Source organism: Peromyscus californicus, unplaced genomic scaffold, assembly GCF_007827085.1.
Source record: "Peromyscus californicus insignis strain IS unplaced genomic scaffold, ASM782708v3 Scaffold_4__1_contigs__length_199733344, whole genome shotgun sequence".
Classification (NCBI taxonomy): Eukaryota; Metazoa; Chordata; class Mammalia; order Rodentia; family Cricetidae; genus Peromyscus; species Peromyscus californicus.
Window position 1 is genome coordinate 161,393,094 of NW_026294562.1, and position 26,170 is coordinate 161,419,263.

General features: G+C 42.8%; 1 protein-coding gene across 1 annotated transcript; it reads left to right on the forward strand.

Moving 5' to 3' along the window:
- Positions 1 to 895: 895 nt before the first annotated feature.
- Znf569 (zinc finger protein 569) lies at positions 896 to 25,086 on the forward strand. The gene is made up of 6 exons (XM_052761784.1): positions 896 to 1,352; positions 2,573 to 2,744; positions 14,500 to 14,555; positions 19,942 to 20,068; positions 20,311 to 20,406; positions 21,696 to 25,086. Exons 3-6 carry the CDS (start codon positions 14,541 to 14,543, stop codon positions 23,504 to 23,506), a joined length of 2,049 nt encoding a protein of 682 aa, XP_052617744.1. The 5' UTR covers positions 896 to 1,352; positions 2,573 to 2,744; positions 14,500 to 14,540; the 3' UTR covers positions 23,507 to 25,086.
- The last annotated feature ends 1,084 nt before the right edge of the window (positions 25,087 to 26,170 follow it).

Sequence of the window (26,170 nt, forward strand, 5' to 3'; positions counted from 1 at the left end):
TATAAATAGACCTTTGGAATGAAGTTCTGGACCTGTTTGGATAAGGATTCAGGACCGTCTGAGTCTACTCTGTGTTTTCTCTCTGTTTCTTTACTCTTTATTTCTAACTAAGTCTCTTATCCCTCATTCCTCAAGAGTTCCTGGGGTAAATAAGTGTGGGAGCTGGTCCACCACAAGTATGCAGACACTTCTGCCCAGCAATCACATTTACAATCCTGGGTCTTCTGTCCAGTAACACTGTCTGTCAGAATCGAGGTTCTACAGATATAGACAAAAGTATCTGTTTCTGACAAAACTGGAGGATCCCAATGAAACACTGTTGAGAACATACTACACGACCACGGTCACAAAAGTGGTTGCAAACTCACAAATTCAAAGTCATTGAACCTCAGGGTCTCTCAGTTCCATAAACTCCACACCCCAAGCCCATTGTCTAGTACACACACACACACACACACACACACACACACACACACACACACACACACGTAGTCACGTAACGTGTAACTCCTCCTGCTTCTGCCAGCTACCAAGGAGTTTGTGTCTCCCCGGAGGACCACCCTCCTTGTAAAATCACGGGGAAAGCCCAGGAAAGAAACCAAAATAGCCGCTCTGTGGGTGAAAGGGGAAGTTTATTCCAAACCGCCAAAGCTGTCTCCTGGGAAAGCAAGGAGAATCAACAGGGAAAAGATTTTCAGAGTTAAACGGGAAGGAGAGAAAGGCAGCTTGTGAGCTGGGACTGAGGGAGCCTGGCATTGACCTTGGCAAGTTAAAAGGCACCATTGGCATATGTTAATGGAAGAGCCACAAGCTCCTCTTGCCAGAGATATGGAGAATGACTGCTTTTTTTTTTTTTTTTTTTTTTTGCAAGCAAGAACTTTTTTCAAGCCCCTGAGGGAATGGGGGCTTTTGTCTAAATGCCAGACCTTGAGAAAAGGGCTGCCTTGAGGGACCAGACACAATGGAACTAAATAAACTCAGCCGTGCCTTTTGCTTAGACCAGACTCTTTAACCCTGAGATTATCATAAGAAGCCAGGGCTGCTTTTCATTTGGGTGAGCGCAAGTCTCCGGCCGCGAAGGCCTCTGGGAAATGTAGTCCGGAGCAAGACAGCGGCGGACCCATTCGGATTCTTCTCACTTGCAAGCTGCGGAACCAGGGCTGTAAATGCCAGGCCGCAGGGAAGCTGCTGTTCCAAACCCGTCTAGGCCCCGTCCAGGCCTAAGCCGGTCCCCCTGCTGGAGCGCCGCGCCCTCACCTGGGCACTCTCCCAGCTCGATCATGGAAGGCCAGACCCGCCCGGCCTGCCGCGGGGCCCTCTGGGAAGTGCTACCCTGCGTCTAACGGACCCAGGTTTGTGGCGCTTCTCCCGGCCAGCCTTAGCCGTGCCGGGTCGTAGTCCCCCGGGTTGTGCGCGTTGGGTGGCAGCGGGGTGGAGGATCGCGGCCGGTGGCTGGGCTCGGCGGTGAGTCCCCAGGAAGCCGCGAGCCCGGAGGCCGGGACTCTTTGTGCTGGGTGGGAGCGAGGCCCTGTGGACCGGGGTGTGGATGGAGGAGGCGATGCCAGCGGTTTGCAGCGGCCCTGGCCTCGGCGTGATGTGGCTGTAATTTGCTTGTTGTCCTTTATGTGCCTTTACGAAATGGGTGCACATGTGCATGACTGAGATAATGAATGAATGAGAAACTCTGTGGGTGGAAGTCAGGTAGGTAGGATTGTGTGTGGAGATGTGTGAAGACCGTGTTTGAAAGAGTCGTTTGTAATTTAGTCGTTTATAATAATTGTAAGTATAATTTTGTACGAAATAGTAGTAGCCCCAACGCATGACTATTTTCGTGCATTGACAAGCTGTCTTGTGTCATTCGTCTTGCTGCCCCCACTCTATTTTCCAAATACCAAGATACAGAAAATCCCAAAGAATAAAAATTATTCAATTCTAAAAAAAAAAAAATTATTCAATTCTACTAGTCACACAGCTCTTGCCAAATATACTTCTTTACACTCTGTACACGCATTATGTGCTCATATAAAGAGCACGGTGGCCTAAGAGAGCAATCACATCATATATACAGTTCTGTAGCTTACCTCTCATTTAATAAGATATTGTTAACATATCGACATCAACAATTACAAATGTATACCATTTAAATTTTCCTTGGTATACATATATGCATCTGTCTCTTGAATAATTTGTGTCTTTTCAACCTCTTGAAGTTATAAACCAAGTTTATGAAGAACTGTTTGGCAATGCTCTGACGCATCCCCCTCCTCCCTCCTTCCTTGGGGGTAGGCTTTTAGAAGTGGAATTGATACAGTAATAATCCTTATTAAAACCTCCCTAGATCTAAACATTTGTTCCCAATGCAAGGTTCTAACATTCTACAATATTACTAAAATAATAGATGCATCTCTATTATTTCAGTAATATTGGAATAGAGATACACCCTAAATAGCAACAAATACCGTGATAATAATCCTTAACTTCATAGTTACAAAATAAAACTTAGTTTGCAGTACTTATTACCAAAATCAAGCGTTTTGTGATTTGTTTTTCTAAAGTAGTGTTCTATTTTCAGCTTTCATTTCCAGAGTTCTTCCTCTGCTGAGAATCCTTTTATAAACTGAATATTTATTGAATGTTGGATACATATCAGTCACAGTTTTTTGGTGCTTGGGATACAGCAGTGAACAAAAGAACCAACCCCTCAGCTATCATGATACTTCTATTGCCGTGGGCCCGATAATAAAGTAAGTAAACCAAGTATATCAAATGCTGAAAAATACTAAGAAAAGAAGTCAAAGAAGGAGGATATTTGGAATTAGAGATGGGAAGGAGAGTTTTAGGTGGAGTGGCCAGGGAAGGGGTATTGAGAAGGATCGATAAGGAGATGACAGTGAAAAGGAGGTAGGCGTGTATACAGCCGTGGGAGGATTGCTGCACACAGGGGCAATGCAGTTACTCGGGTTTTGGGGTTTTCTTGCCTGCTGGGATGAAAAACGCTGGTGCTGGCCCAAACAGCAAATGACCGGGAAGACTAGTGCGAGGCGCGAGAAGAAAGCTCAGTGGAGGGGAGGAGGGCAGAGGAGGTTGGGCTTTCTTGTCCTTAGTCAGGATTTTGACTTTTACCTTGAGTGAAATGGGAGGTATTTTGAACATGGGAGTAATAATAAATATATCTGCTTGATGGCAGCATTGGCTGCTCTGGTGACAGTGAACAGCTGGAAGAGGAATGCGGAAAGACCGGTTAGGAAACTTAGAATGATCTAAGGGAAAGACTTGGAGATCCAGAGCAACAGTAGTGGAAATGATGAGCGGTGCTCTCAATGCCATGCTCAAGCAGAGCTGCGGTAGTTGGATGGAAGGATGGATGCAGAATGTGGCTGCAGCAAGACTGCAGTGTTTGTTTAGTTAAGAAGTCGATTCTCTTTTTTTTTTTTTTTTTTTTTTCTGTTTTAGTTTTTTGAGACAGGATTTCTCTGAATAGTTCTGGCTGTCCTGGAATTTACTCTGTAGACCAGGCTGGCCTGGAACTCACAGAGATCTGCCTGCCTCTGCCTCCTGAGTTCTAGGATTAAAGGTGTGCACAACCACTGCCTGGCTAAGAACTTGATTTTTGAGAATGGAGGAGAATCTTCCTCAAGAAGATAGGAGATTCTGGTTTGGGATATAATATGTGAAGTATGATATGCTTGTTCAAATTGAAATGTCACATTGGCAACTATATATACAAGTGTGACATTCAAGAATTCCTAGCATTTAAATGGTACTGAAAACCAGAAGAATGAATGAGATCACTTAGAATAGATGGAAACAGATAGAGGTGAAGGACTGATTTGGGGGTTACTCTAACATTATGACATCTGAGGGATAGTAGAGAATTAATAAAAATGTCTGACAGACTAGCTAGAAAAGTCAGAGGAAACTAGGTGAATGTGATATTCTGGACACAAGGAATGAGTCCATCTTAATGAAAACTGTGTCAAACACTACAGACAGGGTACTGAAGGCCAAGAAAGAAGCGTTGAATTCATTGGTGGCTCTGAAAAACATTTCAGTGGATTATGGAGCCAAGGAGAACTAGAGAAGAAAAACGGGAGAGATCAAGTCCAGATAGCTCTTAAGAAACCCACCCCCCACACCCACTAAAAAAAAGGTGAATATGATCAAAATACACTGGATGAAAGAACTAATCAAAAACGAGGGAGGAATGTGTCTGTCCTGAACTAGAGCCTAGAGGATCAGACGGCAGAGTGTGCCTTAGCTTGGAGCATGCTCACACTGTCCCGAGGAGAGAAGGAAGAAGTCACTGGACCAGAGACAGGCCGGCAAACAGATAGCTTGGAAGCTTTTCCTCTGCAGTCCTTCAACTTTATAGCTGACTGATGGAGACCCGGCCTGACCCGCTGAGAGAGTGGAAAGAGCTGTCAGGGGTTTGAAGAGACAGCAAAGCAAACACAAAACCGGGTAATCACTTAAGCGAGCAGGGATAACGTGAAAGAGAAGCGAGGAAGGCTTCAGTTAAGTAATTGATCATATTTTCTGATTGTGGATTTTTAAAAAGTATTGTTTTTAATTTATGTGTATGGGTGTTTTGTCTGCATGTATGTCTGTGCCTCACGTGTGTGTGCAGTGTCCTTGGATCCTGTGGAACTGAAGTTATAGACAGGTAGAGCTGTGTGTGTGCTGGGAGCCCACACTGCAAGAGCAGCAAGTGCCTACCCATGGAGCCGTCTCCCGGCCCGGATGGTCAGTGCAGCAAGTCCCTACCCATGGAGCCATCGTCTCCCCGGCCCCGATGGTCAGTGCAGCACGTGCCCTACCCATGGAGCCGTCTCCCGGCCCCGATGGTCAGTGCAGCAAGTCCCTACCCATGGAGCCATCGTCTCCCCGGCCCCGATGGTCAGTGCAGCACGTGCCCTACCCATGGAGCCGTCTCCCGGCCCGGATGGTCAGTGCAGCACATGCCTACCCATGGAGCCGTCTCCCGGCCCCGATGGTCAGTGCAGCAAGTCCCTACCCATGGAGCCGTCTCCCGGCCCCGATGGTCAGTGCAGCAAGTCCCTACCCATGGAGCCGTCTCCCGGCCCCGATGGTCAGTGCAGCAAGTCCCTACCCATGGAGCCATCGTCTCCCCGGCCCAATGGTCAGTGCAGCACGTGCCCTACCCATGGAGCCGTCCCCCCGCCCCGATGGTCAGTGCAGCACGTGCCTACCCATGGAGCCGTCTCCCCGGCCCGATGGTCAGTGCAGCACGTGCCTACCCATGGAGCCGTCTCCCGGCCCCGATGGTCAGTGCAGCAAGTCCCTACCCATGGAGCCATCGTCTCCCCGGCCCAATGGTCAGTGCAGCACGTGCCCTACCCATGGAGCCGTCTCCCCGGCCCGATGGTCAGTGCAGCACGTGCCTACCTATGGAGCCGTCTTCGGCCCGGATGGTCAGTGCAGCACGTGCCTACCCATGGAGCCGTCTCCCCGGCCCCGATGGTCAGTTTTGAACTGAGCAAACAGGAGTGAGACCAGGAAGGAATAAAAGACAATGAAAAGTGGGCGGAGTCCTGAAGGGCCTGAAATAAGGTGACAGGAAGGAGATTTTTCAGTTTTGGTTGTCAGATGTCTTGTAAACGGAACAAAAGGAGCCGGACATGATGGAGGCAGGGAGATGACCAGTTTGAGGTTAGCCTGGGCTGCATGGCAAGGCTCAAAAAACAAAGGTAATAACTGGACTGTCATTGCTACTATTATTTCCTCTGCTTTTACTAACTGAAATATTTTCCTAAAGAAAAAAAAAGCCCTCATCAATTCTTTCGTTAGGGACAGCTTGTACAAGAAAGAGGGAATGAATGGACTTTTCCCTCTTTATAGCATTTAAGGACATTGTATTGGTTCTCTGTCTCCCCGCTACTACCCTCCCCGCTGCCTTTTCCAGACACGGTTTCTCTGTGCAGCCTGGTGGTCCTGGAACTCACTCTGTAGACCAGGCTGGCCTTGAACTCATGGAGATCCAGCTGGCTCTGCCTCCCAAGTGCTGGGATTAAAGGTGTGTGCCACCACCACCAGGCTTTCTCTCTCTCTCTCTCTCTCTCTCTGTGTGTGTGTGTGTGTGTGTGTGTGTGTGTGTGTGTCCATCCCTAGTTGTCTTTGTGTACATCATGTATATGCAAGTGCTTTCAGGGGCCAGAAGAGCTGTGCAGTCTCCTGGAACTAGTTACTTACAGGTGGTTGTAGCCATCCAGCGTGGGTGCTGGGAACTGAACCAGGGTCCTTTGCAAGGGCAGTACATGCTCTTAACCACTGAGCCATCTCTCCAGCCCCAGTTTTTAAATTTGCTTTTTTTTGTTTGTTTTTTTAAAAGATTAATTTTTTATTTACATAATGAGTGCTCTGTCTGCGTGGTCTCTGCATACCAGAGGAAGGCATCGAATCCCAATATAGACGGTTGTGAGCCACCATGTGGTTGCTGGGAATTGAACTCAGGACCTCTGCAAGAGCAACCAGTGCTCTTAACTGCTGAGCCATCTCTCTAGACCTTAAATTTGTTTTTTAAATAAGCAAAAATAAAGTGAAAGTTTATTTCAGGACAGCAGTGAAATAACCATATTTACCATGGTGACTTTACCTAATTTAAGTATGATATTTATTTTAGCTCATTTTTATGAGCTTGGATAAACTTTTGTTTCTATTTTGTCTTTTTTTTTGAGATGGTGGCTCTGTGTTGCACAGGCTGTCTCAGACTCAGAGCTCATGTGACCCTCCGAGGCATGGCCTGTTCAGTACTGGGACTGACTGAAGGCATTTGTGTCATAATTGCTCATTAAATTTTTATATAAAAAATAAATTTTAGAAATCAGATTTCATATAGTTTTTGTTTGCATTATTCCAAGTGTCACCTTTGTGCATAAGTTAAAACAGCATACAGTGACTTACCTTTCTCCCAGGAAGTAGTATCCATTTGACTGGAGCCTTTGTCTGTCTCTCAGAGCTCCAGGAGAGAGGATTCTGACAGGCCCTGTCAGGCCCCTTCGTTTATATCTAGCCAGGAGCGAGTGCCCAGAGTCCCTGGTTCTTGCATTTTCCCATCTCTCTATTTTCATCTGAGCTTAAAGTGGTTTTCTTGTGGACATAGATTGTTGGGAGATATTTGTTTGCATTGACACTCTGAGACTGTCAATAAAGTTTAGCTTCAAATTATCCATAGAGGTTTTGGAGGACCCAGGATACAGACTGAGAAACGCAGGAAGCAGTAGAAAGGGGCTTAGAAAGATTCATAGGCCGTTTGGATCAAGGAAGGAGAGAGAGGGGAGGCCACTGGTCACTTCTCTGCCACTTGTGTGATTCAAGGGGAACTTTATTGTGAGTCTTGAGTGTCAGTGTGAACAAATACCCCACAACAATAGGTAGGTAGGTCATGGACAGCTCTGTCTTGTGTGTTGAGATTAACAACACTTCCCTCGGTAGTGGGCTAACATCCACCACCTTCCTAATTGTTGAGATTAACAACACTTCCCTCGGTAGTGGGCTAACATCCACCACCTTCCTAATTGTTGAGATTAACAACACTTCCTTTGGTGGTAGGCTAACATCCACTACCTTCCTAATTGTGCTTGTCTGTTCTTTGGCCCCTGGGTTTTTTTTTTTTTTTTAAGATCTATTATTTATTATGTACACAGTGTTCTGTCTGCATGTGTCAGAAGAGGGCACCAGGTTTCTTTATAGATGGTTCTGAGCCATCATGTGGTTGCTGGAAATTGAACTTAACCTCTGAGCCATCTCTCCAGAGCCTGGTTTTACTCTTTTATTTATATTTTCTTTAAAAAAACACAGAGTATTGCCCCAGAATTTTCAATATGTATTTTTTTTTTTAACTCATCTTGGTTCACTTTGAAGAAGAGCTGCCTTGTCCTGTACACAGCACAAGAGCTGTTTAACTGAGTGGTCTTCGTCGCTCCTTCCCACATTTTATGGCACTTTGGTCATTGACGTCATTCATTGTGTGCTATAATTAACTATATTTATATGTACTATGATTAGCTAACACATTGTTATTGCTATTGTTTTAAGTAAGCATTTGTCTCTAGATCAATTAATGAAGGACCCAAGAAAGCCTTTTCTTTCACCTGTATTGTCCCATCACAGTGTTGCCCTTGTCATTTGCCCATCACTATAGGCATTACAGCTTGGATGAAAAGGTGTCCTGGCAGCTGGGAGCCAAGGAATACCACAAAGTCACACTGCACAACAAACCTCACATGAGGCTTTTTGGGAAGGAAAAAAAACAGGAGGCTGGCTGCCTTTGCTTGCGCAAGAAACAGCAGCACACTGAACAGGATACAGGGCTTATATAGAGTTTCTTGGGAAGGGGGTAGAACTTTTTCAGGGTGCAGCTTTCCAGGGTGGAGATTGGTGGGATTTTATGTCCAGAGATTGGGCTTTATACTCTGTAGGGTAGAGGCAGGGTCCAGCAGTTAGAGTTTTCTGTGAGTGGAACCTGGCAGTTAGAGGTCCTTGGGGGAGGGGCCTGGCTACTCATGTGGCTCAAGGGGTTTACATTCCTCCTTTTCTGTTTATTATTGATAACAATTAGGTCACAAGAAAAGGGGCTGTTATCATTAGACTATTTCTTGCTGAAGCAGGGTGTTGAAGTCCTGTGGGTGAAATCTTCACTATCGGTATAATCGGGAGTTGCTGGCCTCTGTCTCTGCAGCTAGAGGCTGGTAATCCTGTAAGAGCAACTGATTAAAAGTCTGGTTAGAGATCTTTCAGATCTGTTGTTGAAGAAATCTAGACAAGAAGTTTATGAGGCAGGGCGTGACTAGTAGGACTAAGAAAAGCAGGAGAAAGGAGATGAAGAAGGGTAGTATCCAATTCCATATTGGACTGTCCATGAGCCACTAGCCAGAGGCATTGAGCTGTTTTTTACATTTTTGGAGATCCAGCTGGAGTCGCTGGATCTTGTCTTTTACTATATCTGACTGGTTGATATAGAAACAATATTTATCCCCGAAGAAGAGACAAAGACCACCTCTTTCTGCTGTTAGTGAATCTAATCCTTGCCAATTTTGTAGCACTTATGGTGGCCCTGGAGGGTAAGGATGGTCTGAACTACCTGTTGGAGATCCTGAGTGAACTCAGAGGAAAACTGATGGTAAATGGCTAGGGAGGTAGTCAGTCCTCGGTTTGGGCACCAAAATATAAGTGTTAGAGCTCTCAGGGAAAGGTTACAGCTATAGCTTGGAAGGAGAAGTTATCCTGGCTGTCAGAAGCCAGGCTATACCTGCCAGTGGCACAGCTCTGAAGAGAAAGCTATCCTGGCTACCAAAACCCAGGCGATACCTACAGCTCTGAAAAGAAGGGTATCCTGGCTGTGGGAAGCCAGGCTATACCTCTAAGTGTTACAGCTCTGAAGAGAAAGGTATCCTGGCCATCAGAAGCCAGGCTATACCTCTAAGTGTTACAGCTCTGAAGAGAAAGGTATCCTGGCCATCAGAAGCCAGGCTGTATCTAAAGCTGGGAAGGGAAAGTTATCCTGGGTGTTGGAAGCCATATCTATATATCTATAGCTGTGTTCCAGTGGGGGATGGTTTCCCCAAAGGAATCTAGCAATCCTGCTCTTCTCCGAGAGGGCCATTACATATCAGCTCTGCCCCACTCTGCTGAGAGTTTCCTTCCCCACAGAGATGTCCATTGCCTCTCTGCTCTGGTGAAAATTGTTACTTCTCTGCTCCACTCAACTAAGCCGAAACACCCCTTCAGAAATGTAGCAGTTTGCTCTAGCTTTGGAGAAAGTTGTTACTTCCCTGCTGCTCCACTCGAGTGAAAGAAGGTCTTCATTCAAAACTCATTCAAGAGATTCATTGGAGGGGGGGGCGGTGGTAGCACAAACCTTTAATCCCAGCACTCGGGAGGCAGAGGCAGGCGGATCTCTGTGAGTTCGAGGCCAGCCTGGGCCACAGAGTGAATTCCAGGAAAGGTGCAAAGCTACACAGTGAAACCTTGTCTCAAACAAACAAAAAAGATCACATTGATTTGGGCTGGAGAGATGGCTCAGAGGTTCAGAGCACTGGCTGTTCTTCCAGAGGTCCTGAGTTCAATTCCCAGCAACCACATGGTGGCTCACAACCATCCATAATGAGAGAGAGAGAGAGAGAGAGAGAGAGTTGTCCCCCCTATACCACAGTAGATTATTGCTTAAAACACTTCTCCTTTTGGCAGTCCGTTTGCATGTGTAGTATCTATGTATCATGTGCTTTAATATTGTCTCATTGTTCTCCATTGTTTTGCATTTATGCTTAGAAAATGTCTATTGGCATATCTTTAAACTCACTAATGTTTTCCCTTGATTTATTAATTCTGCTGGTCAGCACAAAGACATTATTTGTTTCTGTTCAAATGTTGTTGTTGTTTTTTTTATCTATAACATCCCTTTTCTTTCCTAGTTTCCATTTCTTTGCTGATTTCCCCAAGTTTCCATTAGAGTCCTCATCATACTAATCATGGTGTTTTAAAACTCATTTCACAAACTTTACTGCATCTTTTCATGTGAGTTATTGTGCTTTGTCATGAAACATCAAGTCTTATAGCAGTCCATACCCTAAATACTTCATAGTATTAGAGACCCTGACAGGTCAACAGATAATACTATTGCAGGGTGATACAGCCACAGTTGGGAGCTTAGGGAATCAGGACTCTAAGTAAGCCAAAAAGCGAGGTCGTTTTGACACTCACTTTTGAACTTTTGACACTCGTTTTGCACAGGGTTTGGTAAAGGAGCAGCTGACTGGTCAGCAATCGGGGTGGTTTCTGGGCATGGGAACAGGATGTGCAGTGTGGATTTTAAGAAAGACATATCATTATATATAGCTGGAGTTTAACTTCAGGAGTGAAAGAGAGGCCAGCAAGGCATTTAGGAATAAATCTGTAAAAGGAGCCATTGATTGAATTTAAGCAGGAGAACATTTTATAAGTAAAAAATGTAAAAGATTTGTATTATTTCATATGTATATGTGAGGTCTTGCATGTATGTACATGTACCATGTATGTGGTTGGTGGCCTTGGAGGGTGTTGGAGCCTCTGGAGCTGGAGTTGCAGGCAATTATGAGTGCCCAGTGTGGGTGCTGGGAACTGCACCTGGGTCTTCTGCAAGAGTAGCAAGTGCTTTTAACCACTGAGCTACCTCTGCAGCCTCAGTATAAAATTTCTGATTAAATCGTGGGGTTTAAAAATTAATTTTGAGGGCTGGAGAGATGGCTCAGAGGTTAAGAGCACTGACTGCTCTTCCAGGGGTCCTGAGTTCAATTCCCAGCACCCACATGGTGCCTCACAACCATATGTAATGAGCTCTGGTGTCCTCTTCTGGCCTGCAGGTGTATATGCAGACAGAATGCTGTATACATAATAAATAAATCTTTAAAAAAAGTAATTTTGAAAAGGGTATCATTACAATTATTGGGGATATTTGAATATGTAGATTTAAAAAGTATGTGTGTGGGTATGTGCATGTTGGGGGGCTGCTCACAGAGGCCAGAAGAGGGCATCGGATTCCCTTGAGCTAGAGTTCCAGGCAATTGTGAGACACCTGATATGGGTTCTGGGAACCAAACCTAGGTCCTCTGGAAGAGCAGCAAGTGCTCTTAACCACTGAGCCATCTCTCCAGCCCCATGACTATATAGATTTTATTATTTTACCAACGTTTAATGTTTTTAGTGTAATAGTGGCATTGTGTTTATGTGGGAGAATTTCTTTAGCTTTTAACAGGTACAAGCTAGAGATAAGAGTGAAGGTCGCCGGGCGGTGGTGGCGCACGCCTTTAATCCCAGCACTCGGGAGGCAGAGCCAGGCGGATCTCTGTGAGTTCGAGGCCAGCCTGGTCTCCAAAGCGAGTTCCAGGAAAGGCGCAAAGCTCCGCAGAGAAACCCTGTCTCGAAAAACCAAAAAAAAAAAAAAAAAAAAAAAAAAAAAAAGAGTGAAGGTCAAGTATTTAGAGAAGGAATGAGACCAAATGTAGCAGATGAAAGCAAGCTCTAAGTGAATGTTGCCACAAGCCTTTGTATAGAGCTTTTAAAAGTGGAAATGAGCCGGGCAGTGGTGGTGGTGCATGCCTCCAGCTCTTGGGAGCCAGAGGCAGGTAGATCTCTGAGTTCGAGGACAGCCTGGTCTACAGAGTGAGTTCCAGGACAGCCAGGACTACACAGAGAAACCCTGTCGGGGTGGGAGGTAGTGAAAATGAATACAAATTGAGGGGAATTTGAGTAGAATGCATATGTAAGTTCACAACGTAAACTAGAGGAAAGGAAGGAAATAGGTTAGCTATCTTAGGAAGCACATCCCTCACTTTTGTTTTTTTCTTTTTTTCGAGACAGGGTTTCTCTGTGTAGCTTTGCGCCTTTCCTGGATCTCACTCTGTAGACCAGGCTCGCCTCGAACTCACAAAGATCCGCCTGCCTCTGCCTCCCGAGTGCTGGGATTAAAGGCGTGTGCCACCACCACCGCCTGGCACATCCCTCACTTTTAACCTATCTAGAGGGATACTTTGCACTTTGGCTGCTGTGGAGTTCTGTTACCTTATGTTTAACAAATGTCAGTGGGGAGCTTCTTTCTCAAATGCAAAGGCTCTAGGTGTCCCCTAGAGCAAGAGAAAGCTTATAAACAAACTCTAGTTCTTTTCTTGTAGGCTTTATTTTGAAAAAGTTTATCTTGTTTATTGTAAAGTAGAGCTTTTCTTTTGTTGGTGCGGATTGATTGAGTGAATGATTGAGACAGGCCTCATCCGTAGCCAGGGTGGCCTTGACCTAATGGAGACCTTCCTGCCTCAACCTCTCAAGTGCTGGGAGTACAGGCATATGCCACCACCCTCACTTAAAATTAAAAATGCAAGAATATACCTATGCATGCGCATTACATATAAACACATGTATGTATTCAAAAATAGACAGGTGACATCAAGTGAGAAGTAAGCCTGTTTTAGCCTGTTTTCTGCCCCACATCTGTCCCTCCTCTGCCGAGGCCAGGGCTGTTTTCCTGTCTCTTGTTGACATGGGCTGTTTAGTGCTTGGATGGGGGACAAGAGGACTAGATTGTTCGTCTTCCCAGAGGAGCTTTGCTGCCGTCCCTGGCTTTTCCTCCGAGCTGTGGGTGACCTCTCTCTGCATGCCCACCTTAAGGTTTCGGCCTCGTGTCCCTTGCCCTCTCTCTGCATGCCCACCTTAAGGTCTCGGCCTCGTGTCCCTTGCCCTCTCTCTGCGTGCCCACCCTAAGGTCCCGGCCTCGTGCCCCTTGACCTCTCTCTGCGTGCCCACCCTAAGGTCCCGGCCTCGTGCCCCTGGCCGCCTTAGTCTTTCTGCCGGCTTGGTACTTTATGTAATTGTGCCCCTCTTTCCAATGCTTTCATCCAGAAATGTTGTTTTCAGTGAGAGGTTTCGAGGTGCATTTCCCTGAGTCTCTAGGCTTCCTTTCTTCCCATCATAGTAATCTAGCATCAGAAATAGCCGAGTACTTTGCATCCTGATATCTTTATTAAATGAAACTTTGCTTTGTATAGCCTTTCATTTCCTTCTGTAGTAATGAGAATTGAACCTAGGATCTTGAACGTGCTAGGTAGGTGATAGACCACTGGACTGTTCTCTAGCCCTTTAAAACATTATTTACTTATTTTATTATTTATTTATTTATTTGTCTGTCTGTCTGTCTATCTATCTATCTATCTATCTATCTGTCTGTCTGTCTGTCTATCTATCTATCTATCGAGGCAAGCTTAAGTTGCCCAGGCAAGCCCTGGGCTTGGAATCCTCCTGCCTCTGCTGATTTGTATATTCTTAGATGTGTGTGTGTGTGTGTGTGTGTGTGTGTGTGTGTGTGTGTTGAATCTTCATCTAAGTATGAAAAAGAAAGTCTGCTTCGTAGAGCGGCTGATGATAAAGTTTTATAGTCACAACTTGAGAAAAGTTTTCAAAACTATAAGCATAGATAGGACAGGAAACTGCCGTGTTTTGTCTTGTTAAAACACCAGTAAGAGAATTTAAAGAGCTTAGACTAGAGACAGAAAAAGTAAGAGCAAGTCCATTCTCTGTGGCTGAGAGTTTGCGGCACATTTTTGAAGATAAGCAAACAGCGCTCTTAACCACCAGTACTTCTGATACACCTTGCAAACACAACCCTCCCAGTCCTGAAATACGCTACCTTTCTTGTTACCTTCCCATTTAATTTTTTCCTCTGTAAATGTCTCAGCACTCTAAGAGAGCCGGCATGGCTTAGCGGTTTCCTGATTGTCCCGGGCCTATGCTCCCAGAGGCGCGGCTAAAGTCCTGGGCATCCCCACAGTGTACCCCTGCTCTCTCACCCTACCTCAGCCCCGGACCATCTTTCTAGTGACCCTTGTGGTTAGCCCCTCAGTAGTATGAATATTTTCCCACTTTCTGTTGGATCCAAGAATGATTGTCAGTTGTAAATACATATTCCTGAAACCACAAAGGCAGCTGTGTGCTAATGACTTCCATTCTTTTTGCCAGCTCAGCCTGCTCCTGCCGCCCCTCCCCAAACAGAAGAGGAAATGACTGAGTCTGAGGTAAATATTAAATAGTGTCTTGTCCTGTGCTTGTACATGCAGTTTAAGGGCACTGCACTAAAAAGTCTGTATACATAAGACATTTTTTTTTCTTCAAAGGAAGTAGTGTTAGAAGTTTAAAACTAAGGGAGAGTTCAGATGTGGTTGTTTTATGAAGTCCATTCAGAGAGATTAAAGCTGAGCCTCAAGTTTTGGTTTCATTATTTATTTATTTATTTTAAAATTCTTTTTGGTTTTTCAAGACAGGGTTTCTCTGTGTAGCCCTGGCTGTCTTGGAACTCTCTTGGTAGACTCAGGCTGGCCTTGAACTCATAGAGATCCTCCTGCTTCTGCCTCTTGAGTGCTGGGATTAAAGGCGGCGCCACCCCCGCCTAGCTAGTTTCATTCTTTTAGGTAAAGAAAACCATGGCACAAGCTGATTACATCACTTTCATTATATATGAGGCTAAAACCAATAATTTCCTCACAGAAATAAGCCTTTCATTGGCACATGGGTCATGAGAACAATACTGTGTGGCTCCTTACAGTTGATAAACCTACAGTTTTGTTTGTTTTGACTAAAGATGGAGCAATATTGTCAAAGTTGTCCAGAATTGGAAGGATCACAAATAAACATCAACAGCAAAATAAACACAGCCTAGTGCTATGTACAGTGTGCAGGGCTGTGCAGCAGTGAGGGGGTGTGTGTAAACACAGTGTGCAGGGCTGTGCAGCAGTGAGGGGGTGTCTGTAAACACAGTGTGCAGGGCTGTGCAGCAGTGAGGGTGTGTGTGTAAACACAGTGCAGGGCTGTGCAGCAGTGAGGGAGTGTCTGTAAACACAGTGTGCAGGGCTGTGCAGCAGTGAGGGGGTGTCTGTAAACACAGTGTGCAGGGCTGTGCAGCAGGGAGGGAGTGTCTGTAAACACAGTGTGCAGGGCTGTGCAGCAGGGAGGGAGTGTCTGTAAACACAGTGTGCAGGGCTGTGCAGCAGTGAGGGGGTGTATGTAAACACAGTGTGCAGGGCTGTGCAGCAGTGAGGGGGTGTCTGTAAACACAGTGTGCAGGGCTGTGCAGCAGTGAGGCAGTGTGTCTAAAGTCAGAATAGTGTCCTGGGTGTGGCAGTATATGTTTATAATCCAGACACTTGGGAGGTGAAAAAGTAGAAGCTCAATGTCAACTTTGTCTACTTAGCAAGTTCAAGCCAGCCTGGGTAATGAGATCATTACCTACTCCACATCAACAAAGCCAGAATAGGCTACCTCTGAGAGAGTAGAAGGTTGCACTGGTCACTTATTGAAGACAGCTTATTTGACTTTATTCGGTGGGTGGACGTGTCGTAAGTTATAAAAATGTCAGGCTGTGCATGTAAGACTTTCAGGTATTGAATTATTGACTATGACCCTCACTTCATGGCATCTTTATCTCAGTTGAGGTAAATACTGAAGGATTCTTTTCCTCAACTGTGTTTCCATATCTGCCAGCTTCTTATACCTCTAATTTTTGCTCAGGCACACTGAGATAATTTTCAAAGTGAACACACTGTATATGCAGCGCTGGGTCAAGAAATAGGATTGTTGCCAGCAAGATGGCTCAGAAGGGATAGGCACTTGTCACCAGGCTTGAAGGCTTGAGTTCAGTCTGGGCCCCGTGTGCTGAATGGAAAGGACTGTCATATAATCCATGGGATCTGTCTGTCTCTGGCTTTATTTACTTAATATTACGTTTGTCAGATTCATCCGTGTTCAATTGTTACATCTAGTTGTAGCTCAGTTTCTTTCATTCAGCTAACAAATTTGCTTTTATTTATACATATTGCTGACAGGTATTTCATTGATTTTATTTTTAGGAATTATAAATGTGAAAAATGTGAAATTTCTTATAAATGCCAGGTTGTGCATAGAGTCCATTGCTATGGAAAAGTTTTCTAAAGTGATTGTTCAAAATGACACTGTGTTGGAGAGCACTCAGTCACCCCAAGGAACCTTCTTGAGTGTTGTTATTGGCTTGGCTATGGTACTGGGGGTTGAACTCAGGGCACCACGCTTGAGTACTCTACAACTGAGCTAGGAGCCAAAGGTTTTGTGTGCATGTACACGTTAAGGTGCCCTTAGAGTCGAAAGAGGGAGTCAGGTCCTCTGAGCTGCCTGGCGTGTGTGCTGGAACTGAATCTGGGTCCTCTGGGAGTTCTCTTAATCACTAAGCTGTCTCTCCAGCTCTATTGAATGCATTTTCTGTATTTACAAGCTTGCCTTTTCAACATAATAGGGATTCATTCGTGGTAAAGGAGAAACTCAGAACTTGAATACATAAAAATCATATTCTTGTCAGGCACGATGACTCACTTATACCTTTAACCACAGCACTTAGGAAGCAGAGGCAGGAGGATCTCTATGAGTTAAAGATTACCTTGTCTATATAGTGAGTTTCGGATCCTGTCTCCAACGAAACAAAACTGTGGTGGTATTTTACTTGTACTGAAATGTGATTTTAATTGTATGTTAATAAATAAAGTTGCCTGGGGGTCAGAGCTATTAGAGCCATAGCAAGTGCGTGGCGGTGGTGGCGCACGCCTTTAAGGACCTGGAGGGCGGTACATACAGGCAGACGAGGCAGTCACGTGTTTGGGTTTACAACCAATGAGAAGGCAGAACAGCTAGATTATATAAAGACATACACACAGGAAGTAGGTCCCTTTCGGAGAGCTCTCTTGACTGAAGAGGATCACTGAAGCAGTAAGGGTGAGGATCTTAGCTCTGACCTCTTGGCTTTCTTCTCTGAATCGGCTCTGTGTTTCTTATTTAATAAGACAATTGGTTACATCTACACAAAACAGTAAAAATACAGCAAAAACAGAGAACAAAATCCCTTTCTTCTTTTTATATAGTCACCTAAATTAGCCAATGAAACACAGCAGCGAGCCCCAAACTAGAGTTTTTTCTAGAGACAAGTCAACATCTCATGTGTTAAATCTTGCACAGCAGTTGCCAAAGCCATTTTGCTACAGCAAACTTAAAGTTTTATTAAAAATTATTTGTATATGTCTGTATATGTGTGTCTGAGCATATCTACGTGTGTGTGTGTGTGTGTGTGTGTGTGTGTGTGTGTGTGTGTGTGTACACAGATGTAAGAAGAAGGTATCAGGTGTGATCCTCTGTGACCCACCTGGCTCTGCCTCCCAAGTGCTGGGATTTAAGGCGTGCGCCACCACCGCCTGGTGCGGTCTGTTTTTTGAGGCAGGATCTCTACCTAAAACTGGTATTCTCTCAGCTAGACTGGAGCCTTCTGTCTCTGCCCTCCTCAGAGCTGAGTTACAGGCATGTTTGGGATATCTGGCTTGTTATATGTGCCATGGTATCTGAACTCAGTCTCATGATTGAGTAGTAAACACTCATAACTGCTGAGCCATCTCACCAGCTCTAAGGGAGATTTTTTTTCCCCTTTTATTGAAAATAGATTTTTTCTCACATAATATATCCTGATTATAGTTTCCCCTCTCTCTACTCCTCCCAGCTCCTCTCCCCCTCCCCCTCCCATCTTGATCCACCCCTTTCTTTCTCATTAGAATACAAAACAGGCTTCTAAAGGATTATATGATATGATATAACAAAAACTAACACATTGGAATGGGACAAAACAAACAGAAAGAAAAGAGCCCAAGACGAGGCACAAGAAATATATAGAAGCACAGGTACAGATACAGAGACCCACTCATTTGCACACCCATGAATCTCATAAAAACTTTAAACTGGAGACCATACTATATACCCAAAGGACTTGTAGGATAAAAAGAGAAAATATATATATAAAAGATAAAAGTAAAAAGGCAAAATTAAGCTGGGCATAGTGGCACACACCTTCAATCTCAGCACCCAGGAGGCAGAGGCAGGTAGTTTCCTGAGTTCAAGGCCAGACTGGTCTACAAAGTGAGTTCCAGGAAAGCCAGGGATACACAGAGAAACCGTTTCTGTCTCAAAAAACCAAAACTGAAACGGGGGGGGGGGGGTGTGTGGCAAAAAAAAACCCTGACACAACATTATGAGACAAGGAATCTCAAAAGTTGCCATTGAGTTCCTTTTCTGTCGGCTATCTATTGCTGGGCATGCAGCCTACCCCTAAGAGTAATTTGTTTCTGCAGTGAGACTCTAGGGGAGATTTTATTACTACATCAATATCACTGCTTGTTCTAGATCTTTTTAAATTATTTATTTCATGTTAATTTAATTTTGATAGACTATATGCATATAAAAATTCATCCCTGTTTTTAGATTTTTCCAATTTAGTGGATATACTTTTAAGGGATGTACTAGTGATTTTTCTGAATTTCATTTGCATCTATTATATGGCTCCCTTTCGACACCCTCTGTTGGTGAGACTCTTCATAGAGGTTTTGATTTGATTGCTCTGTTCTTCATTTCCAGTATTTCAGTTTGGGTTTTCTTCAGTATTTCTGTCTTCTTTTTTCTTGAGACAGGGTTTCTCTGTGTAGCTTTGGTGCCTGTCCTGGATCTCGCTCTGTAGACCAGGCTGGCCTCGAACTCACAGAGATCCACCTGGCTCTGCCTCCCAAGTGCTGGGATTAAAGGCGTGCGCCACCACCGCCCAGCTTATTTCTGTCTTATTCAGAACCCATCTTTTATGTCACGTGTATTCAGCTGTTTGTGCCCTCGGGATTTTTTTTCAGGAGTTTATTTTGTTCTTTAAGTTCTTTGAACATACTTATCCTTCTTTTCAGTTATTTTTTGGATGCCATTACTATAGAGTAATAATTTTTGAAGGAGTTAGGTTTCCTTGGTTTTTCATGTTACTTGTGTATTGTGTGGAGACTTGTACATCTGGAGCTAGATTGTTGGTTGAATTTATTTCTTATTTAACTTACCCTTATTGTTTAGGAGTGGGTGTCTCTTCATGGTCTTTACTGTGAAGGGTACCAGGTTGTTATTATCACCTGGTAGAACCAGGAGTGATGGTGGACAGAGTCTGGATAGGTGTGCTGACCTCACTTATGGAAGGTTCAGGGCAGTTGCACCCCAGAAACTGTGGTTACCAGTATGATGGGTAGGATTGAGGCTTCCTGGACATACTGAACTCACCAGGACTACAGGCAAGGCCAGAACCTCCCTAGTTCACTGGGGTAACAGTCAAGGCTTTGCTCATCAGGTGTGATGTCATTTTTCTTTATGGCTGAACAAAATTCTATTGTGTATACATACCACTGGCTCCATTTTCTAGTAAATGATCATAACTGCCAGAATATTGCTAATGATATTTGTTTTGTTTTGTTTAAAAAACAGGCAATGTTTTTTATAACCTCTTTTTTCTGAATAATATCTGAACAAGATTTGTTATGTTTTTCCTGTGTCATTAAAATGGATAACTTCAGGTTGAGTGTAAGTATGTTGTTACAGGGAACAGTGACATTCAAAGATGTGGCTATTGATTTCACCCCAGAAGAGTGGAAGCAATTGGATCCTACTCAGAGGAACCTATATCGGAATGTGATGTTAGAAAATTATAACAACTTAATCACAGTGGGTAAGATAATGTCCTTTTTCTAAAATAGATGGAACGTTTTAATGTTGGTGAGTTTTGTCTTGAGATGCCTTTGTTAATGCTCCTATCTGTGCTTCAGTGTCAAAGCAAAATCTTTGGTCATATTTCAGGGTACAACATTCCCAGAAGTCAGAATACCTGGCTTCCACGGGCCTGTCTCAATTCCTGAATTGTCTTTTGTTACTAGTGTGTATACCCAAATCAGTGTCATTTCCCTCTGACAGGCTCTCCAGTCACCAAACCTGATGTGATTTTCAAGTTGGAACAAGAGGAAGAGCCATGTGTAGTGGAGAAAGAAGTATTAAAGAGACACTATCCAGGTTAGTGGGAGGGAACCAGACAGGTGAGGAGAGAGGAACAGATGGGTAATCTGTCTGAGATGTTTCCCAAGGTATTTTTCTAAAGCATGTAGACTTGTGTAGTAACAGTGTAAACACTTAAAAACTAAGATGTCATTTCCCTTTAAAAATTTTTTAATTACATTTTTATTTGCGCATGTGTGCACATGTGTGTGGATGCACGTGTGCTATGGTACACATGTGCTATGGTGCATATGTGGAGGTTAAAGGACAAGTTGTACCCTTGAACTTGGGTCACCAGGCTTAGTGGCAAATGCCTTTATCTGTTGAGCCATTTCATCAGCCCAAGGTGTTATTTTTCAATACTATTAATTTGTGTGTGTGTGTGTGTGTGTGTGTGTGTGTGTGTGTGTGTGTGTGAGTTGTTTTTGAGTGTGTGCTGGAGCATGTGTGTGTGAAGACATGCATGTGGAGGACAGAGGATAACTATATTCTGAGGTACTGGCAGTTAGGACTGTATTATATCTTTTTGGCAGCACACAGTTGGACTCATATTGTTATTGTTGTATTGAGATAAGGTCTCATATAGCAAAAGCAAGTCTTGAACTTGCTATGTAGCTGAGACTAGCCTTGAATTACTGACCCTTCTGCCTCCATCTCCCAAGGGCTGAACTTAGGAGGCATAGTCTACAATGCTTTGCTATTGTGTGTTCATTTTGAGTTTTCATACAATCTTTGGGTATTTCTTACTAATTTTTCCTTAATTTTTTTCAAATTCCTTTATAAGTAGTTTTCTTTTTTATTATATTTCCTAAATAATTATTTATGTATATATGAAGGTTTTTAAAATTAATATTACTTTCTTTCATATAAAACAAAGATGATTGAATGTCTAGATATCTGCTTCTATCCACACTTCCTTTCTTGGAATTTCCTTCTAAAAACCATGGAGATAAGAGATATATATGGGGCTGGAGAGATGGCTCAGCAGTTAAGAGCACTGGCTGGTCCTCTGGAGGACCCAGGTTGGATTCCCAGTACCCACATGGCAGCTCACAACTGTCTGTAACTCCAATTCCATGAGATCTGATGCCCTCTTTAGGCTTCAACAAGCACCAAGTATGTACGTGGTGCACCTAAATGCATGCAGGCAAAACACCCATATACATAAAATGAAAATATTTTTAAGATTAAATTAAAATAGGAGATATGCATTTGAGATTTGTTTAATTGGAATTTTTTCAAGTATACTTGGTATTTCAATATTTGAAAAGAAATCACCAGTGATATTTATTTGCTATCTATTTTAGGAGACATTTGGGCAATTGATGAGCATCAGAAAACCCAGAACAAACTCTTGAGACAAGATTTCAAGGAAACAGTGACTGATGAAGCCAATGAATGTCCTAAGAAATTTGCAAATACATTTCCTCCAAATGCAGATTCCATTCCTTCCAGACACAATCTCTATGAACACGAGTGGTTTGGAAAGTCTTTAGAAGATAATCTTGATGATCATAATGATGTTAAAAGCCCAATGACAGAAGAACATTTTGAATATGATGATGCTATGAAATCATTTAATAATAGCTCGCCCTATTTTGTAGTGACCCCCTTTAAATGTAACCATTGTGGAAAAGGCTTTAGTCAAACCTTGGACCTTATTAGGCACCTGAGAATTCATACTGGTGGGAAACTCTATGAATGCCACCAGTGTGGAAAAGGATTTAGCCTCAAGGAAAAACTTATTAATCATCATAAACTTCATAGTAGGGAACAGTGTTATGAGTGTAATGAATGTGGGAAAACTTTCATTAAAATGTCAAATCTCATTAGACATCAAAGAATTCATACTGGAGAGAAACCGTATGCATGCATGGAATGTGGGAAGTCCTTCAGCCAGAAATCTAATCTGATTGATCATGAAAAAATTCATACTGGTGAGAAACCTTATGAATGTAATGAATGTGGAAAATCCTTCAGCCAGAAACAAAGCCTCATTGCACATCAAAAAGTTCACACTGGGGAGAAGCCTTATGCATGCAATGAATGTGGGAAAGCCTTCCCTCGAATTGCATCCCTTGCTCTTCATATGAGAAGTCACACAGGAGAAAAACCTTATAAATGTGATAAATGTGGAAAAGCCTTCTCTCAGTTTTCCATGCTTATTATACACGTAAGAATCCATACAGGTGAGAAACCCTACGAATGCAATGAGTGTGGAAAAGCCTTCTCTCAAAGCTCAGCACTAACTGTACATATTAGAAGTCACACAGGTGAAAAACCCTATGAATGTAAGGAATGTAGAAAATCCTTCAGCCATAAGAAAAACTTCATTACACATCAGAAAATTCACACTAGAGAGAAACCTTATGGATGCAATGAATGTGGGAAAGCTTTCATTCAGATGTCAAATCTTGTTAGGCACCAGAGAATTCATACAGGAGAAAAACCTTATATATGTAAGGAATGTGGCAAAGCTTTTAGCCAGAAATCAAATCTCATTGCTCATGAAAAAATTCATTCTGGAGAGAAACCCTATGAGTGTAATGAGTGTGGTAAAGCCTTCAGCCAGAAACAAAACTTTATTACACACCAGAAAGTTCATACTGGAGAGAAACCTTATGATTGTAATAAATGTGGTAAAGCCTTTTCTCAGATTGCATCCCTTACTCTTCACTTGAGAAGTCACACAGGAGAAAAGCCTTATGAATGTGATAAATGTGGGAAAGCTTTCTCTCAGTGCTCACTACTTAATTTACATATGAGAAGTCATACAGGTGAGAAGCCTTATGTATGTAATGAATGTGGGAAAGCCTTCTCTCAGAGAACTTCCCTGATTGTGCATATGAGAGGCCACACTGGTGAGAAACCCTATGAGTGTAATAAGTGTGGAAAAGCCTTTTCCCAGAGCTCGTCCCTTACCATCCACATCCGGGGTCACACGGGTGAGAAACCCTTCGACTGCAGCAAATGTGGAAAAGCCTTCTCTCAGATCTCATCTCTTACTCTTCATATGCGGAAACACACAGGGGAAAAGCCCTACAACTGTATTGAGTGTGGCAAAGCTTTCAGCCAAAAGTCACACCTTGTTAGACACCAGAGAATCCACACTCACTAGAAACTCCGTGAACATTGTGAATGTGGGGACTGCCGACCAATGAAATAACCACCTCATGGTACACACTACATGATCCGTTCTAGAGCAGAAAACTGTGAATATAGGAAAGCCTTGTGAAGAACCCATGCATTTATTAGAGAATTCTCAGTGAGATGACTAATCATATGAGAAACTGTGAACAAACCAGTTGATAGCTAATCAGTATTCTCATTCAAATCTGACAGACAATATCTGCTGAGTATCAGTATACTTGAGCTCCTTGCCAATATATGAAGCAAGGTAAGAAGATTGGAAAAAACAGAAAAGTAACCTTTTATAGGCAGTATGAGACTATGAAAAAGTAGGTTTTGTATGATAATGCATAAATAAGAAAATCTAAGATAATTAGGTGACATGTCTACAATTACAAAACTTGCTGATGGTTACAAAAGAACACTTGAAAAATAAAGTTAGAAAATTATAAAAAAAATACAAGTACTCTTCCAATTTTCTACCTTTGCTATACCTCCACTCAAAATTTATACATCAGTTGTAAAGAAATTCATGAACTGATTTCAGAGTAATATAGCAAGGCAAAGGACCACAAATGGGAACAAAAAAATTTTTTTGACAAAACTAGGGAAGGTGATCACTACTAGATATCATTACATTATTTGAAGTTTTTTCTCATTTAAATTCTTTTGAGCGAATAAAGAAACTATTGGAAACAAATTGAAGATTAACATAGAAATTCAAGACCTGGCCAATTTGTGTATGGTTAATGCTACTGAAATCATTGGAGTCAGTCTAGCCTATTCAATATGTGTGAAATTCATATGACCCAAACACGTTATTTCTCAACCATACATATATGGAATCCATCAGGCTGATGAGATGGTTCAACTGATAGGGTGCTTGCTGCCAAGCCTGGTACCTGACTTTGATCCTCAGAATCCACATGGTGGAAGGAGAGAGCGCTGACGCCCACAGTTGTCCTCTGACCTCTAAAGGCACACCATGGCATACATGTCCACACACACACACACACACACACACACACACACACACACACACACAAAATAATCCAAATAGAAAAGGTAAAATTCTAAAACTACGATGGAAATAAAGTAGAATATGTTGCTTTAGAATAAGAGTATTTAAAAAGAACCCATAAACATGGAATAGTCTATTTTATTCTAGTATATTAGACTCAGAAGCACCCTTGTATGTGTGCAAGCAGATATCTATCAGTATGTTCCTGGAATCATGGTTTGTTTTGCTCTAAATTGTATGTAACATGTCCATCAACATAGATCAATATGTTTATTTCTATGATAGGATACTATACTGTAAAATATACAAAATTCACATGTAGTTACATGGATAGATCACAATATTTTGAGAGGAAAAAGCAAAATACACAATGAGACATGGTATAATATTTGTAACTTAATAAACCAGTTCAAAGAACAGTATTGGCTATTACTCATGGGTCCGTTTATGATATTAACTGCCTTTGAGGATGTAGAAGGGTTCATGGGAGTTGTTACATTGATCTGTAATACTTCTTTAATAAAAGGATGAAAGCAAATATTACAGTGCTGACAAGTCTGGTTGTCAAAATTAGTTCTGAAAATTTAAAGCTTGTCTTTAATTGCCTGCTTTTTCTAAAGTAAGTCAATGGGTGCAGGAAGCATGGACTGATAGAATCAATTTTAATAGCATTTATGTGTTATTTTATATATAGTCCTCTTTATACAAACAAGCTTGATTGAAGATGCTTTGTTTTCTCTTTTGGTTGGATGTTTCCCCAAAGACTCGTGTTGAGAGCTTGAACCCTAAAACAAGTGTTCATGGGTGATTTGATCATGACGTTCTAACCTCTTCAAATGTTTAACCCACTACTGGATTCCTAGTTGATACTGGAAGGTGGAAGCTATAGGAGGTGATACCTAGTGAGAGGAAGTAGCTCACCTGAGGCATGCCTTCAAAAGGGGTAATACTTTCCCCCCTCATTTCAGTTGATTTTCTTAGACCTTCTTATAACAGTAACAGAAAGCTGGCTCACATTCTTTGTAGCATTGATTGGGATAAAGCTGGCTCACATTCTTTGTAGCATTGATTGGGATAATGCAGATCAACAGTATACAACATTGAAGGCCCGTTTTAAAACTGTAAAGCATGTTATCTTTTACATAGTTCTTTCCCTAGTTGAAAGCAGTAGAAAAACAGAAGACATTATTTGTTGGAAATATTGACTCTCAATTTTAAAGAAAAGGTCCAGTTGCATTTGGGTTGGTTTTGAAGAGAAGGAGAGGAACTATTCACAATGCCAGATGGGGTTAGCAGCCTCTGGATCCAAGGGCCAGTAACAGCATCAGAGCAGGAGCAAAGTTCAGCAGATCTCAACAAAGCTTTTTTGAGTGTCTATATTCAGTCCATTTGTATTTGGCAAATTTAGAGAAAACACTATATTATTTATTCTATCCTGATGAGTCCAAAGCTCTGTACCCAATTTACCTTCTTTCATAACTAAGGAAAACTATAACTATGACTAGTCTTCAACTCCATCAAAGACCCCAGAAAGGTGAAATGTTACCTAACAACAGGGACATCTGGGTGTCCGGACAGTAACCGTAGGTTCTTCTGTAACATTGGGGCATTCAACTTTGGCCTACAGGCCTA